The 16,223-nt window shown below is 40.7% G+C and overlaps 1 protein-coding gene across 6 annotated transcripts in view; it reads right to left on the minus strand.

Annotated features, from left to right (window-relative positions):
- FGD4 (FYVE, RhoGEF and PH domain containing 4) overlaps nt 1-16,223 on the minus strand; it is a 600,857-nt gene that overhangs the window by 17,857 nt on the left and 566,777 nt on the right. For all 6 annotated transcript variants that reach the window (XM_086952768.1, XM_086952772.1, XM_086952773.1 and 3 more), the window contains exons 13-15: nt 12,762-12,857; nt 10,038-10,163; nt 399-542 (exon numbers count right to left, since the gene is read on the minus strand). In XM_086952768.1, the coding sequence (XP_086808894.1) occupies nt 399-542; nt 10,038-10,163; nt 12,762-12,857 (366 nt within the window). The remainder of the gene's footprint in view (nt 1-398; nt 543-10,037; nt 10,164-12,761; nt 12,858-16,223) is intronic.

Here is a 16,223-nt window from a genome sequence, read left to right on the forward strand (position 1 = left end):
GTCTGACTCCTATGCTATTCGCTATAATTTTCTTGATCTATGGCCAGGTGAACCAAGAACATAAGAGACAAAAAAGGTATTAACAGCCTTTTTATATTAAAGCTTTAGATATGTAATATTTGCAGTGGACTTTGCACCACAAGTCAATATTAAAAATCAACAGTGTTTGTATGAAGGGGATTAAATCTAACGACTGCGGTTAGGGTTGACTGCAGGATACAATCTCAGGCACCCATAAACCATTGAAACATAGAAACAGATGTATATCTGCGATGCTTACAAAAGCTCAAATCTAAATCTGTCAAAGCTGTATTTCTCTGGTACCGATATGGATAGGGATGCATTCAGTATTACTGCATTGATTGATTTGCAATATTACTTGTAATAGATTCTCTTACCACAAGATAGCCCTTCTTTTTCTTTTCTTCTTTGCCCATGGAGCCAGTAGTTAAGAAATTATGGCAATCTTTGCAAACTTTGCATATTTTATTGCCGTCGTATTCAAGTGCAGCTTTGTAATCAGAACATTTCCAACAAACAACCTTAAATAAAACAAACATACGAGGTGAAAAATTCAGATTTATGGAAGACAAATTACAACATACCATTGCTTGTTTTTGTTGCCCTAATGAGTGCGTGAGACATAGCTCACTGCACTGCTGAGTTGTCTCTGGCAGGTTGAAGATTCTCTAAGCTGTAAAAACAGTGAGTGCAAATATCTAGAACATACTTCTCTGGAGGCAGTTGTCTCAGATGTCTGCCACACACAGCAGATACCAACAGGAAAACGATCGCCGCATGTTTAAACTGTTGTTCTAATGTGATTAGAGAAGAATAAAGTAGGGGTTCCACCTTTACATTTTACTTTTCCACATAATTCAAATTTGCTAAAAATGTCCCCAAAATTATCTGGAAAAGCATCAGTTACGAACAACATTTTTCCCCCAGATTTCTTGCCACCATGTCTTGTAGACAGTCTGAAAAACATACAGATAAAAATGCATACTTTTGATAAAGTTCAACTTGAAACAGAAATATCATAAGCAGCAATGAACCGGTTGGCTGCTCAAGAGCATGTAACACTACCACTGAGTGTAAATTGAAAATGGATTTAACATTATATATGGATAAAGTAACTTCTGGGTGTGGGTAATGTAAACATCTAAGTTCCCGGGGACATACTACAAGGGCTCCTGGAATTGTAACAGAGTCAACCACTGTCCAAGAACCAAATGACATACATGTGGGCTCCTTGACTGGTAGGGTTACTCCTTGTAGGTGGAAAGAATCTCGCCAATTTGCATATGGTGTCCCTGTCTTTAGTGCAATAGCACACATAGCAGTGCCTTACATAAATCCAAGAGCATTTTTACTACAAAAACTTGGTGGGAGTTCTAAAACTGTTTTCATATGGAAAACATGGTCTATTTTGCATTTGCAGAAGGAGGATTAATACCAAAACCAAAAAGGGAGGTACCCTCTGAACCAATACGGGACAGGGTGGACAAATTTAAAAGAAAAGAAGTCCCTGAGCTTAAGGATACCCCTTACGTCGTCATACAACCAGCCAAAAATGATTGTGGAAGGCAGTACTCGACCCAAAGAATAACCGTACGATCCAGTTGGAACTATATTTGCTCACTAAATAGGGACTAACGTCAGTTTGAGAACTCTGTGTAAGGTAAAATAAAACCATGCAACAATTAAGAACAATCTACTATGAAAAACAGTTAAAACCATCAGTTTATTTCTTAAGAGTTAATGACATATCTAAGCTATAAATAGTTTTTGTAATTTTTGAGGATAGTTCATTCGGCATATAGGTAATGAGTACTAAGTTTATAATACTGAATACTAAGCTCATAATAATGAGTAGTAAGCCCATATCATAGCGCTCGGATCGAAATAATTCTATAGAATTATTCGAAGGAATACAAATTAGACGGATTACATTTTGTTAAATTTTCCCGAAACCTTTAATAAACCCACTCCAAGATGGCAAACACATTGACATTAGCCGCCGAGTCGAGTATAGAACATATCACATCCTCGATTAGATTGAATGTATATTATAAACGAACAATCGATCCAGGTACAATACGTGACAAAAGAGTAAGCGGGTAAAACGGGAGTAAAAATTAAAAAGCATAAAGAAAACTTTCTAAAACATTGTTAATACGGGATGGAGTTTGTTTTGATAACAATACCCGTTTCAACATGGCCGACGGGTAGCACCTGACTGGGGAGCCTACAGTAACCCTTGACCCTTGACCTTTATGGCGCTATATAAACGGCGGAATTAGAAGACCTCCATTACACCAGAAAGCTGTACCAAGACCTGGTGACAGGGAGGCCGCTGCGTTATAAGAAGGTATGTGGGCTTAGAATAGTGAGAGCCGTTTGGGTAATGGCCCTTCGAGCTTGTTAAATGTTCGATAAAATAACTTGTATGCAGGTTAACTTTAAGTGAAGCTTATGCAGGTTAATTCTTAGTGAAGTGTAACTAGTATTAAAGTGCAGCGCTTCTTTTTGACTCGCCTAATGATGAATAATCGTCTGCCTAAGTTAAGAAAGGGTAGTTAAATTATGGCGTCACATCTAACTAACAAAATCGGAGACAAACGAAGCAGTGTGCTTGTTGTCTTATTAACGATTGAGAACTTACTACCAAGGTTAAGGCATAGTAGTAAAATCTATGGGCTATATCCAACTAGTAAAATTGGAGATAAACTAACTTACTATAATGTTTTAGATGTTGTAGTAATATTGGAGACAAACGACATTAGTATAATGTTTTAGATGTCGTAGGTCTAAGGGTAGGTGTATACTGATACTAACATGGGGAAATTTTCCTCTTAGACTAAAAGCCGTAATACGGATATAAACAAAACGGCAGAAGGAAGCAAGTACCAAGACGTTTCCCTCTTTTATCTGTCCAGCAGTCGCAAGACTTCCTTTACAAATGACTCCATGATAGGATTGCATTCAGCATTTTAAAAAAGAGGTATTAAGGTTTGACTTTAATAAAAGACTCTTATTCATTACATGAGTGTTTAACAGGATAAACAAAATATCGTGCATTTCTGTCTATTTCTAGCACAATCGTGTCTGATCTCATTACCCATACGGTGGTCACCCTTGATACAGCAACTATCCCGTTAATGCAATATTTTGACTCAGGTAGGAAGCCTTTTTTGATTACCTGACCTCTTGACATAGAAGATATAGAAGCTTGGATGGTCATATGAAACATTAGTAAATAGGGTTTTGAGTAAACTTTTTCATAAAAGTTATCCTCTAGGTGGAATTTTTTTTTAAAATCCATTACCAAAACTGCAAGATACGTCGCTAAAAGAATAAGAAGCTGTATCATCTAGGTGTAATCGGTTACCTCAAATCCCTCTAAACTCGAGGCATGTTGTGATATTGAATTCCTTAAAAGAAAGAGATATATACTTGAAGGTGAAATAGCGAGTCAATGTACATGTAAGGTATCAAAAACAACATGGGCCATGTATAAAAATCTGTGATCAATTAGCTGTGAATGGGCCTTTCATAAGAAACAGTGATTAATGGACTGTGTATAATTTTTGATTTGTTTAAATTGCAATATTTGTACGCTATAGGCGCTGTAACATGTGACTTTATAGGATGATACATTACTAGAAGCTAAAATGTAATTTCTAACGTCAGTATGCATTAGGACTCCGCTGGAAGTAAATTTTAATTGTTGTATTTCTTTTTAGTGATTTTCAAAAAAAAACGTCCCGAAGAAGGTGTGCCCATCCACATAAGACACCGAAACGCTGCGTCGACTCTTGTTTTTTTTTTACTGTATATCGTTGTATAAATATGAAATGTTTGAATCATGTATTGTGAAGCTTAGATATGTCATTAACTCTTAAGAAATAAACTGATGGTTTTAACTGTTTTTCATAGTAGATTGTTCTTAATTGTTGCATGGTTTTATTTTACCTTACACAGAGTTCCCAAACTGACGTTAGTCACTATTTAATGAGCAAATATAGTTCCAACTGGATCGTACGGTTATTCTTTGGGTCGAGTACTGCCTTCCACAATAATTTTTGGCTGGTTGTATGACGACGTAAGGGATATCCTTAAGCTCAGGGACTTCTTTTCTTTTAAATTTGCAGAAGGGGGAACACCAATACAAACTCCTGCAGAAGGGAGACTCGCAAGCACCTTAAAAGGAGGTGGAATGGGTCTTTTATATGAGGAGTGGAAACAGGAGATGCATCTAACAAATGAAAGTCGAAGGAAGGGAATTGGAAGCAACACTTACGTTTTCCAGCAAAGTGAAGAACTTGTTGGGAAGGGGAATGGTTATCTAGAGTATAATGGGGCTGTGGGGGTAGGAGGGGCGGAGTAAACGGGATGGGGGGGATTTAGTCAAGGGCAGGTAGATAGACTATAATATGTAGAACCCGTTGTTAATTCCTTTTAATTTGTTACAGGGAAGTGGGTTTAACCGGGAAGAGAGACAGGCTGGAGTATGAAGGACCTGGTGATAATTCCTCCTCATTGTTAACAGAAGTCGCTAGCCAACCTATATTCAAAGAAATGGATAGTATATACAAATAAGACCAAAGGAGACCTACTCTATGATGTCTGCTATGCGAAGTGCGAGTGAACACTTGAAAATTATTCATGGAGAACTCACTTTTGATTTGAAACAATAAAGATACAGTAAAAACAAATTATGTTGTAATAATTATGCAGTGTTGTGAAAAAAACATACCTTGAAAAATGACAGATATCGTTAAAAGAGAGAGCAAAAGCAGCTAGAGGGATAAATGTATTCATGGAAGAATAAACTTTACTTTTAGTTTTCCAATCCTAATTTGTCCCATGGGATCTTTACAACGCATAATGCATCTTAGATTATACACAGTATCATCACTACTGGGTTGATTTCAGAATTTATAGAACATTATACATGTTAGATTACCATTGGGTGCTGATGCAGAATTTACACAACTTATAACAACCTCACAATTTCCATTAGAGTCCTGTCCATCACAGCAGGAAGGAATCATCCAATGGGAAAAGTAGAGCAGGGAAGCAGGTATTTTGTGTTTCTCAGTAGTGAATTAAAAGAGAGAATGTGAAGCACCGCTCCATGAACAGAATTCTCTAAATCGCTACCAGAGTCACTGACCAGCATTTCTTTAACTTGATGGATATTCTCAATTCATAGTGCCCATGGAAAGAGGTCGTGACGGACAACTGATACATAGGCTGCCATGCTGTTTCAGCACTTGCTGAAATAGTGCTCAGTTTAAAATAGTGTCTGTTTAGTTTTACAGCAAAACCTGCACTGAATAGCCTACACTGGCTTCCAGTCCGACAGAGAGTGGCATTCAAGGCGTTATGTATTGCCCACCGGGCCTTCTGGAAGTCTGGTCCAGCTATCATCGCACAGCTAGTCACCCAATACCACCCAAAGAGAAACCTTCGATCCACGGAGGCCTTCCTGGCCACGGTACCCAGAGTGAAAAGAGCTAGGTCCGGAGGAAGGATGTTCTCCCTAAACGCCTCTAAGATGTGGAACTCACTTCCTTTGCATCATCGAACTAATCCAAACCTACTCTCCTTCCGCAAACAATTGAAAACCTACTTGTTTGCCAAATCCATCGAATCATAACCCTCCGTCACTCCCAGTTCTGTCTTCTGAGTTCTGTCTCCACACTTCAGCGCTTGGACGCCCATTGGGCAGCAACCGCGCTATATAAATAACAATACAATACAATACAATACAATACTTTTTGGTAATTGTATTGCGGACATTTGGTTTATGTATCAATCTATTTCTGGGTGCTTGGTGTATGATTGAAAACCAATACAGGTTCTACCAAGTTGACAGAGTTACTTACTTTCTTTCTTTAGTTGGGTACATTTATAAAGTGCTACATTCTCTCTCTATGAGTCTCTTGGTGCTCCCCAGAGGACACTGTCTAGTTGGATTAGGGTTGCAGGACAGATTACTCAATAGACCACAGGCCTAAGGATCTTGCCAGGACACGTTTTTTACTTTTCCTAAACCTACTTAATATACATAGCGAACTACTACTTCAGAGTTCTGAAGCTGTAAACCTGAAAGATCTTCCACCAAACCTCTTGGTTTTGCTTTGTGGGATGGCGAGTAGGGCCAAAGGTTGAGATCACAGATCTGGATGGGGGACATACAAATTCCTTATTCAGAAAAGAGGGGTCGTTATTGTTTTTGCTTATAAAACAGGCAAGCAGCTTATCTTGACAGATACGAGGAAGAGCTCTCAAACTTCAGCAGATTGAAAATGAGCCTCACAGTGGGATTCTGATTATTTGTAGTTAATTCACTCTCATCTTGGGAAGCCCAGGCAGATTTCATGACAGAAGTCCAATCCAGACTGCACAAAAAAACGCATGCACGACTGTGATCCTCTGAGAGAAAGACAAACAGGGAAATATAGGTTTTGAAATATGGAGGCTGCAATGTAAAGCTTTTATCACCACACAAAACCGGGTACTAAAGTCCAAAGTAGTCAATTAGGATGACTGAGTACCGGACCACCTTCATTGGAGCAGGGCAGACGCAAGGATGCTGGCCACAGAGTGTCTTACCAGAGAGTTTTTTTTAGAAAACCAGGATATTTTTGACTTGAATGTGCTCAGTTTTAAGACGTTCATCTACCCCATTAAACTATTCAGTGCTCTTTAAAGCCTGTCACTAAGTGTTGATTTCCGCTAATACACTGATCGTGTATCATACACATAAATATAGCAGGTAACTTTACCCATGAACAGAGTTGCCAGAGGCCTTAGGTCGAGGTTTAATCGAATCAGAGAAAGAATGTAATGCTCCATTTTAGCACTTTGGGCTGTGAACTATAAAGCCCCAGTTGAAACACTTGCCTGTGAACAACCCGGAAGGATAAAAACAAGAAAAGGCCATCATCCCAAGCCCCACTTGGGATGATGATCTCAAGCCCCACTTCACATAGCAGATGCAAGTGGACTTGGTGATCGATGGTACCAAAGGAGACTGAAAGATAACACAACTGTCCACTTTTGATTTGCAAGATTCTGAGATTGCTCGCCACAGAGGAAGCCACTAGCCCCAACCCTAACCCTGGGCGAAATCCATCTTGGAATACATCCAGGAGGTGATTATATTCCACATACTGTAGAAGTTCCATTTGTGACCGCTCTCTCTCAAAATGTTACCACGTATGGGGAGCAAAGAAATATGGCACAAAATACTCAGGTCTTCAGTGTTTAATTTTTCTCTTTTTAGAGGGATTTTTCTTAAGCTCACAAAGTACCAATTCCTAAATCCAGGAAGGAATGTATAATCTCCATAATAAAGGGCATCATCTCAATTCTGGAGTTTAGTATATGTGCGGGGCAAACAAACTAGGAGGAGCTCACTGCCTATAAGGGCTTCATCATTGTCTCCGGAAACTTCAGTAAATTCCGTGAATTTATGGGAGCTGCTTTATGCGCTCACAGTATTAATACTGATAAACAGCTAATAACCACATCAGATGAACACTAAAACAGCACTATATAAGATTATCAGTTAAAATTAACATCAACGTAGCCCTCCAATCAAAAACCGATTTCAATCCCACCGGATTTTTGGGGATTTTCAATCAATGAAGACTGGCTCAATAACTTTTCTCAGCAACCCGCTGTCCTCCTATGGTTAAATGTAGTCAGTGGAAAAAGCAGGAGACAGGCGTGAGGAACTTGTTGACTTCCAGGATGGCTGTGTACCATAACTAAGTGAACAAATAACTATTTTTTCAATGAGTTTCACTTTATTTAAATGCTTAACTGTTGAATTAGGTGGTTACTATTAGGCATGCACTACAGATATATCATTTTTTTTAAACAAAAACACAGAGTGTAATATCAAATTCTGTTATCACATACTGAGTGTTTTTAAATGTTTTTGCAAAACTACTGCTTAACAGACATAGTTTACTTAGAGTATGTGTATTTAATAGTCATGTACCATACTGAAGCCAGAAGATACCGATATGTCTTTCCAATGTTCACACATTAAAAATGAGAAAGAATATACTAATGTTTACAGCTTTTCCACACTTGCATCGTCTAGGAATTTGTGTAAACTCTTCTCACAGCCTGCTTTGGTCTGTATATTGAGTAGTGTATCATCTTGTTACCACTGCTTACACTTTAGCACACTATTAGTGATATGGAGTATACACTGTATTTGTCAAGGTTTTGCTCTCGTCTATACCTCAGCATTACCAGAGCTGCCTTCAGTGTTTTTTGGCAAGTGATTCAGTGAGCGAGTTGTCAGTACATCGTTCAACTCAAGGTATCTTCATGCCAGGCCTTAAATAAGGAAAGAACAGTCCACCCTATACGAGTGGCCCGTGGAGGTCCATGCTAACAGAAAAGATTACGTTTGACGACCTCGAAGATAGTAGAGTGGGTAGCCAGCAGGATAAGCACAATCATCAGCTGCTTCTATAACTGTCAGCCTGCCACCCAGATGTGCCTGTTTAAAATGTGGGACAGAGAGAAGGGATGAGACACCTGAGTGGAAAAACACTGGTTAACATGGTGGGAATGTCAGGAATGGATACGTCTGGATGCATCCATAGACTGGACAGGGTGCAAGGAAGAACAGAGTTCCTTGAATTGAATATGTTGGAAGCAATGGAAGCTTCAGAAATCTGCCTGCTATTTCATTTCTCCCTGCAACTTCTGGATCAAGCACACAGAAAGACCCAAGGAGTAAATGTTGGCACGATCTATGCTTGAGAGGATTGCCACTCCTACTACCAGGGCTCACGGGTGCTGCGGCACAAATGAGAGGGATCATTCTTAACAGCTGTATCTGAAAGAATCAAGATGCTGCAACAGAATTAAGCTCATCTTTTAGTTTAAGGTCTGTATGTAAATAGAACCCATGACCATCAACCTTGGCAATAGGAGATGGCACTGGACCTGTTTCGATGAGCTGAAAGCAGAATTTCACAGACTGCCCTTGTCCAGAATCAGTGTGTTTGTTTTGCTGAATTTGAGCTTCTAGAATTTCTGCTCATCCAGGCCTAGATAGCTGAGAAACGGTCTGGGAGGGTGTTCTGTACCTCAGATGGAGGGCAGTTAATGAGCAGGATCAGATGAGTTTCATTAGCAAAGGATAGTTTCAGCAACACAAGATTTAATAATCTTTAAAAAGGTTGCATGTAAATATTGAAAAGGATGGGAACAAATAGGAGTCTTGGCAACTTTAAGTGTGATCTCTTGTTTCAAAAGGGAGAACTCACAAAAGACTGTTTGTGGCCGGACAGGGAGGAAGAAACCAAAGAGCCCTTACAGGTTGAATGACATCATACAATGTATGAAAATGGTGCGATCCATTGTATTGTATCACAGGTGATGAAAAGGAATATTAGACCTACAGTGAAGTCCCCATTTAACCCCTTCTAAGTTCATTTAGCAAGGTGACCAAAGAGGTTTCCATTCCTATCCTAGGGTGAAAGCCCATCTGAGAACATCAAGAAGGTCACACATCTCGAGATCCAAGAGCTAACATGCAAGGGAGTTTTGCCTGATCTTAGTGAAAGGTGTTAACAGACCTAAAGTTGGAGCTAAGTAAATATTACTAAATGCTAAGTGAAATGATGTATAATGGTAGTCATGAGGTAGATCCAAGTAGAGATTTATTATGTAGTTACAGGATCAAGGATGTTGGTTACAGGATCATTGAAGATGGTACAAAATTGATCCAAGCTAGTACATGGCCCCACCAGGAGCTGATCTTCATAGCTCACCCACTCAATCCAACTGTCACTCCTCCAGTCCACTAGGCATACCAACATTCCACGCTGACATCATGCACTCCAAGGTTCCATACACACCGACACATGCACACTAGCTAAGCTGCTGTAAATGTAGTTACAACACTAAGCATAACCACTGTTTATGTTTTCTCTAATTGACTCTTGTGCAGAGGGAAGTAATTAGGTAAACTTGCCAATCGGATTTCAACTTACTTTCCCACAAGCTCGACAATGATGCCTCCGTCGTGTCAGCGCATTAAAAGGCTCTTGGCATTCCTTACACATGGTCACTTCATGGTCCCGTACCCATCGTGGAGCCCTCTTTCCAAGCTCAGCTTTCTAAAACATAACAATACATATCTGTTAGGGAAAATAATTCTAAAACTCCAATAATATTAAATTTCTGTCTAGAACACCAGCAACATAACATTTTTAGGGAAAATAATTATTTCAATTGTGTGTAAGCATTAAGACCTGTATATGAAAAAAAGTGCAATTCACCGATGGCACGCAATAAAGCTCCATGTCATCAGTTTAAGAATAACACTGAACAAAAAAGCAAAAACAAATACAAAGAATGGGTCATATTTAAGAGGAATCATAAGTGGGAGTTGCTAAGTGATTCCTAAAGACTTGATTCCATCTTATGAACAGAATGGGTTCAGTTTTACTCTTGGGGACTGTCTTGACACAAGGCAAAACACAAGGAGATGACTGGCTAAGGTGAAGCAAAGGTATATCTTTGCTATCCTCAGATTGCTCTTATAACACCTAGTCTTATTACGCTGTTGTGAAAAGTCCCGTTTTTGGTTCTGCATCTTTGGCATTCACCATGATTTACTCTCAAAGTGCAATAAGTATTTCAGATTCCTCTTTAAAACAAATATTCTGACAGCAGTTAACTCATTAATGTCCAAATTCAAAGTTAACCGGTAACAGGAGGAGGAGGAGATACCGTACCAAGGTTACTGAATGCAGATGATATCTCCATCCAAATTTCCAGCCATCCAAATTTCTAGGCCCAAAATGGATAATAACATGTCAGACCTAAAATTATTGGTCCAATACCACATGTGGCTCCTGATTCCAGATCCGTTTCACGCATATTTTCATCCTGCTTTGTGTAGGAGGAAATTGTGCAAAGAAACACATTTGTTTTTTCTGGGTGAAACTGGGACTTGGGTGGGCAATATTACCCATGGAGACATCACGCCACTGGAATCAGGCTCTTAGTGTGCTACAGGTCAGTTTGCACCTTTTCAATTGGTGAAGGAGGAAGATGAGCTATGTTGTGGCTACTTCGATGTCGATCTACGATCTACCGCAACACCACATAGCTCCTCTTAAGTAGAGAGGGATGGCAGCCAGTAAAAGCTCAATGTAGTAAACTCTGTGTTTTGTCCCTCTGCACTAAAGTTTTGGAATTGTTCCCATGTGATTTTAATTGGGTCATGAAAAAGCAATGAAAAACATTCTTACAATAAACTAACAGGGAAACCCTTTTTGGGCAACAAAATCAGTTTTTTTAAACTTCAGAAAGAATTTTTTCCCCCTAATAAACCTAGGTTAACTGCATAACAAACCCAATGGATAAATAAATATAAAAAAATGTACCAACTCAAGCCAACCTGAAATGAGTAAAAGCAACCCCCGACACAGTTTTTCGCTCTAATTATAACTCTTCAGAGAGATATAGCTTTGTCCAGACACAAGGGAGCACCCAGTACAAGTCAAAATAAAACTCATAGAGGTTCCTCCTAATATCGTATAGTTCATACTAACCAAGTAAGACTGTGCGTTTCTACAACATAGGCGTAAAAATGTGGGGACTTTGTCAATGCACATAATCAGAATATGTTGGCCCAATTCCTGGCTAGCTCACAGTGTGCCATCAGGACCCCTTAACGGAACAGGATGGGGTCTGCAACCTTAGAACATAGCCACTCTGACTCCCTCAAGGAAATTTTGGAAACAGATCTACCCTTTCATAGTTACCATAGGCATACCCAAAGGGAGCTACAAAAAAAATGCAAATTGACATTTCAAACATTTATTGAAGCAATTGGATTCTTATGTAAAATTCATGAGCTGCAATTATAAGTAGAAGGAAAGAAAGCATTGTTCCCAGCATTACAAGAATGGGGAAGAGGATTACTAATTTTACCATGATAATGTTGCAATGATTATATGAATATATATCTCATAATGATAGTCGTACCTATGACTCACTCTATTCTAAAGAGTGTAGCAAGAAGTGCATTCTTCCAGATCTTGTGGTGCAGCTTAGCTCCCCATTTGCCTGTATGAGTGATGTATCCGGAAGCCAATCTGGTGATTTGGTGTAGAACATGCCACCGTCCTTTTCAGGATAGTGATGGAAATCAGCACAGCTGGCAATGAGTCACAGGCTAGAGTCCAGGATTTTCCATGGAAGTGCTCCTCTGATGAGCCAAAGCTCAGAAGCTGTTTATATAATCAAAACCGATTCCATTTGCACTGTGTCTGAGGTCCTTTGACAATGTTATTATCTATCTTACCGATTCAGAGCTGCCTCCAAAAGGACAACAGACTACAAGGAAAGTGTGCTCAGTGTACTTTATCCTTGAACATGATGTACAGTGTCACGATAAAACGCTTATGAAGAAATGTGCGTTGCAAGCAGAACACTTTCTGTTTACGCTATCATGTACATGCAAAGCATGTTAAAAGTCACCATCTAAAAAAGATGTCAAGTTTAAACATGAATTTGTAAAATGGAAACTTTTGTGCACGGGCCCTGTTGAAACCCTCAACGCTAAGAGTAAGACACTCAGGTTGTTCTACTTTGGCAGGCTTGTTTTACATGCACCCAGGCACAGTTTATGGCGGTCAGTCAGTATAATGGAAAGACATCTAGAGTAATAGTAATACAGCATCAATTAACAGTGAGTAACTCACAGAAATCTCAGGAGGCGGATCTTCACATTCCTTTGTGGCGGCCGTCTTAAACGTTTCATTCCTTTGTTGAAAAGATTCTATCGTCATCTGAAAAGCCTAAAAAAGAATATTGTCATAAAGCAGGAGACATTGAAATGAAAGGAATACTGCAATCTTATGGATGAATCTTGATGATTAATGCCTACCTATGTCTCCCCTTATTACAAAATTAAGGCAATGATAGCCACAATGTAACTTTGGACAAAATATTTACACTCTTAAGTTTTTGCTCTTCTCGCCATTGAAGACCAGTGCATAGTCTCAGATACACATAGTTCTTAATTGAGGCAAGGGGATTTAAGAGATTTGACAAAACAAGTGCTTGCTTTGAATCTGTGGTTCGAAAGGCCCTTGTTTTTGGGGACCAAGCTGATTTTTGACCCAGAACAAGAGAGGGAAAGGAAGAAAGGGGGACAGGCAGGGAAAAGTTAAACACAGGAAAACAGTGATTAAGACTGAAAGCAAGAATGAAACAGAACCTGCAAGAATGAGATAAGGGCACACTCACTGATCATGGTGGAGGAAAGAGGTATGAGGTGAAATCACAACTAGGCGGCGCTGGTGGTGTGCTTCTTGAAAAACAGTGGGCTTCTGCACTTATTTAATTATTTTTACAAATTAAGCACTGGACAAAACAACGTCAGTGGGGAGCTGGGTTAAACAACTGTCACACAGTGGGTTTCTATACAACAAAGAACTCTACATGTGATGTGGTTTACTGTGGAATATTTACTGTGGCAGATTGCAATGCACCGAGTCACGAGTGCCAGTTAAAACGACACAACAGCGCATTGGTTGTGTGCAGAAACTCATCATAATGGTCGTTTTGGAAGTGAAACAAAAAATGTGTTTTAGTGGAGATGAAAACAGACAAACAGCACGCAAGAGGGCCCACTACTGGATAACATGAGTAAGGCGAGGGCTCTGCTTGCTTTGGGTGTTTCCGTGTGCACAGCATGCACGAGGACTCTCCATCAGATGACTTTATATGAAGCAGTGGAGGAGGGAACTTTCACAGCAAACCCTTAGTTCAGCCAAGTGCCTGTAGTTAGTGAGCACAAGAAAAAACGAAGGCCGTCAAATGCTCGGTCTCTCAGACCAGTAAAATTGGTAAAAGCTTGTTAGGTAAGTAAGGACAAAGGACACAAGGACGTAAACAGCTTCTGGTTGTCTTGTCTGTTTTTTTTTTTTTATAACTTTGTATTGGTGTTGCATTTGCTAATAAAGACAGCTTGACAACGTGTCATCAAATGAAGTTACACTGACAAATTCCACAACTAAAATAAATGCAAATAAGAAGAATATCGCAAAGTCCTAAACTTGCCAAGTCACACCCTCATCTAATAGCCACACAGAGACAGAAATAGTAGCACATGAATTCTCACTTAAACATCTCTGTGTTTACTATCCACATCATAAGGATTTACTATTGAACTGTGGTTAATGACACAAAATAGTCAAATATTTCCTGACTTTAGTGTAGGTTATATCGTCCAACTTTAACATAGCTTGATCCCAATTGGGACGACTACAAAAACCAAGTCCAAGACAGCTCTATGAACAAAGCAATCACCGCCCAAATCGATTAGAAATATGCAGATCCTAGGTTGTAAGCTCAGCACGGCTCACTTAGCTTTTCATCCTTGCAGTATGAAACAAGCATTTACAATGCAACGGTTTCGCCTTTGCAAAAGTAAGAGCTATTGGCATTGTAAATGACAACATTTTTATTTATGTGTTGGTTTTTGAAAACAGATAACTAAATGGCATTGTCATTTACAATGCCAATAGCTTAATCTCTCGCAAATGCCACACACACACCCATAGAGAGCCCCCCCACATGCACACATAGCTCCCCCCACACCCACACAGAGCCCCCCACACACAACACAGTGCCCCCCACACACTCAACACAGAGCCCCCACACACCCCCACAGAGCCACCCCCACACACAACACAGAGCCCCCCACACACTCAACACAGAGCCCCCCACACACCCACACAGAGCCACCCCCACACAGAGCCCCCCCCACACACCCACACAGAGCCCCCCCACACACTGCGAGCCCCCCTCACACTGCGAGCCCCCCCACACACCCACACAGAGCCCCCCCCCCACACACTGCGAGCCCCCCACACACTGTGAGCCCCACAAAGCATATATTACTGTAACCATTTGAGGAGATAATAGGTGCAGTAACAGCAATATGCACAGCATGATCACAAATGTGCTTCCTCATGAGTTTGTAGGCGTGGGCCCATGGAAATGAGAACCCTCGGGCACTGGACCCGTGCCATATTAATTCCGTGGGTACAGTAGCCCCCCCACACAACCACACAGAGCCCCCCCACTCAATGCGAGCCCTCCCCACACACTGCGACCCCCACAAAGCACATATTACTGTAACCATTTGAGGAGATAATAGGGTGATCCGGATAAGTGTGCATTGTGGAATACGTTTTGCCGGACTTTGTAGAAACAGAGCCCAGGCCTGCAGGCAGCTTGCCTTCACAGATTGCCTCAATTACTGCTGTCAGCAGCACGTCGGCTACGTCGCATGGCTGCAAGTCTGCTGTGAAGGCTTCTGGGGGCTAATGGCCCAGAAAGTTACTACCACTGTTTTACGACCATCAATTAACGAGGACAGGAGATGTACAAATGTACACTGAGCTAAAGTGCTGCACTCTGGGGGGGTTCTTTGGGTCAAAGAATTGAAAGCGGAAAATGATAGTTTCAGTAAAGAAAATGAAAAACCTCAGAATGTAGCGCTACACTTCTGAGGCAGGCCACAGACTACGAACAAGCGCAGTGATGATAAATAACGCCCTTGTTGTGCAACTGTCCCCAAGGCGGGCAATGGTTAGCAAGGCAGTATGTGGTGTACGCACAAGAGGAGATCAGGAATGTCTACAAGGGGCAGGGGTGGGGCGTGGATACTGTCTGCTAGAATCATCTTCCCCAGGGCACAGAAAACCTGTTCATTTAATCAGTGCCTTAGGTGGGACAGTACAGTGTACTGGGTGTTGTATCGATCCTAACACCCCCCCCCCCTCGTGCCTCCTTCGTCGACGAAAATGGTCTACATAAATGTACTTGGAAATGCCTTGCCTTGCTGATCAAAGGGCTAATGTGCGTGAATCTGCATATGACTGACGTGATAACACCCTCCCTTCATTGACACACACAGGCAGGAGGTCTTTATAGCGGCTTGAATCAAAAGAGAGACACTGGAGGTTCTGTGGTGACAGCGTTTCTTTTCAAAGGCAACTCAAGTGGATCCCTGCCCCTCACACAATGGCTTTTAAGGTACAAATGTACAACGGCCACCTTCTCTGTGGGTCCTCGCCGGGTTTACGAGAGGCAGGAAATACAGTTTGCATGCTTAAATTGCGATGTTGTAGTGGGGGAGGGGTGGGGGTAAG

The sequence above is a fragment of the Lissotriton vulgaris genome, chromosome 1_2 (assembly GCF_964263255.1).
Source record: "Lissotriton vulgaris chromosome 1_2, aLisVul1.2, whole genome shotgun sequence".
NCBI lineage: Eukaryota > Metazoa > Chordata > Amphibia > Caudata > Salamandridae > Lissotriton > Lissotriton vulgaris.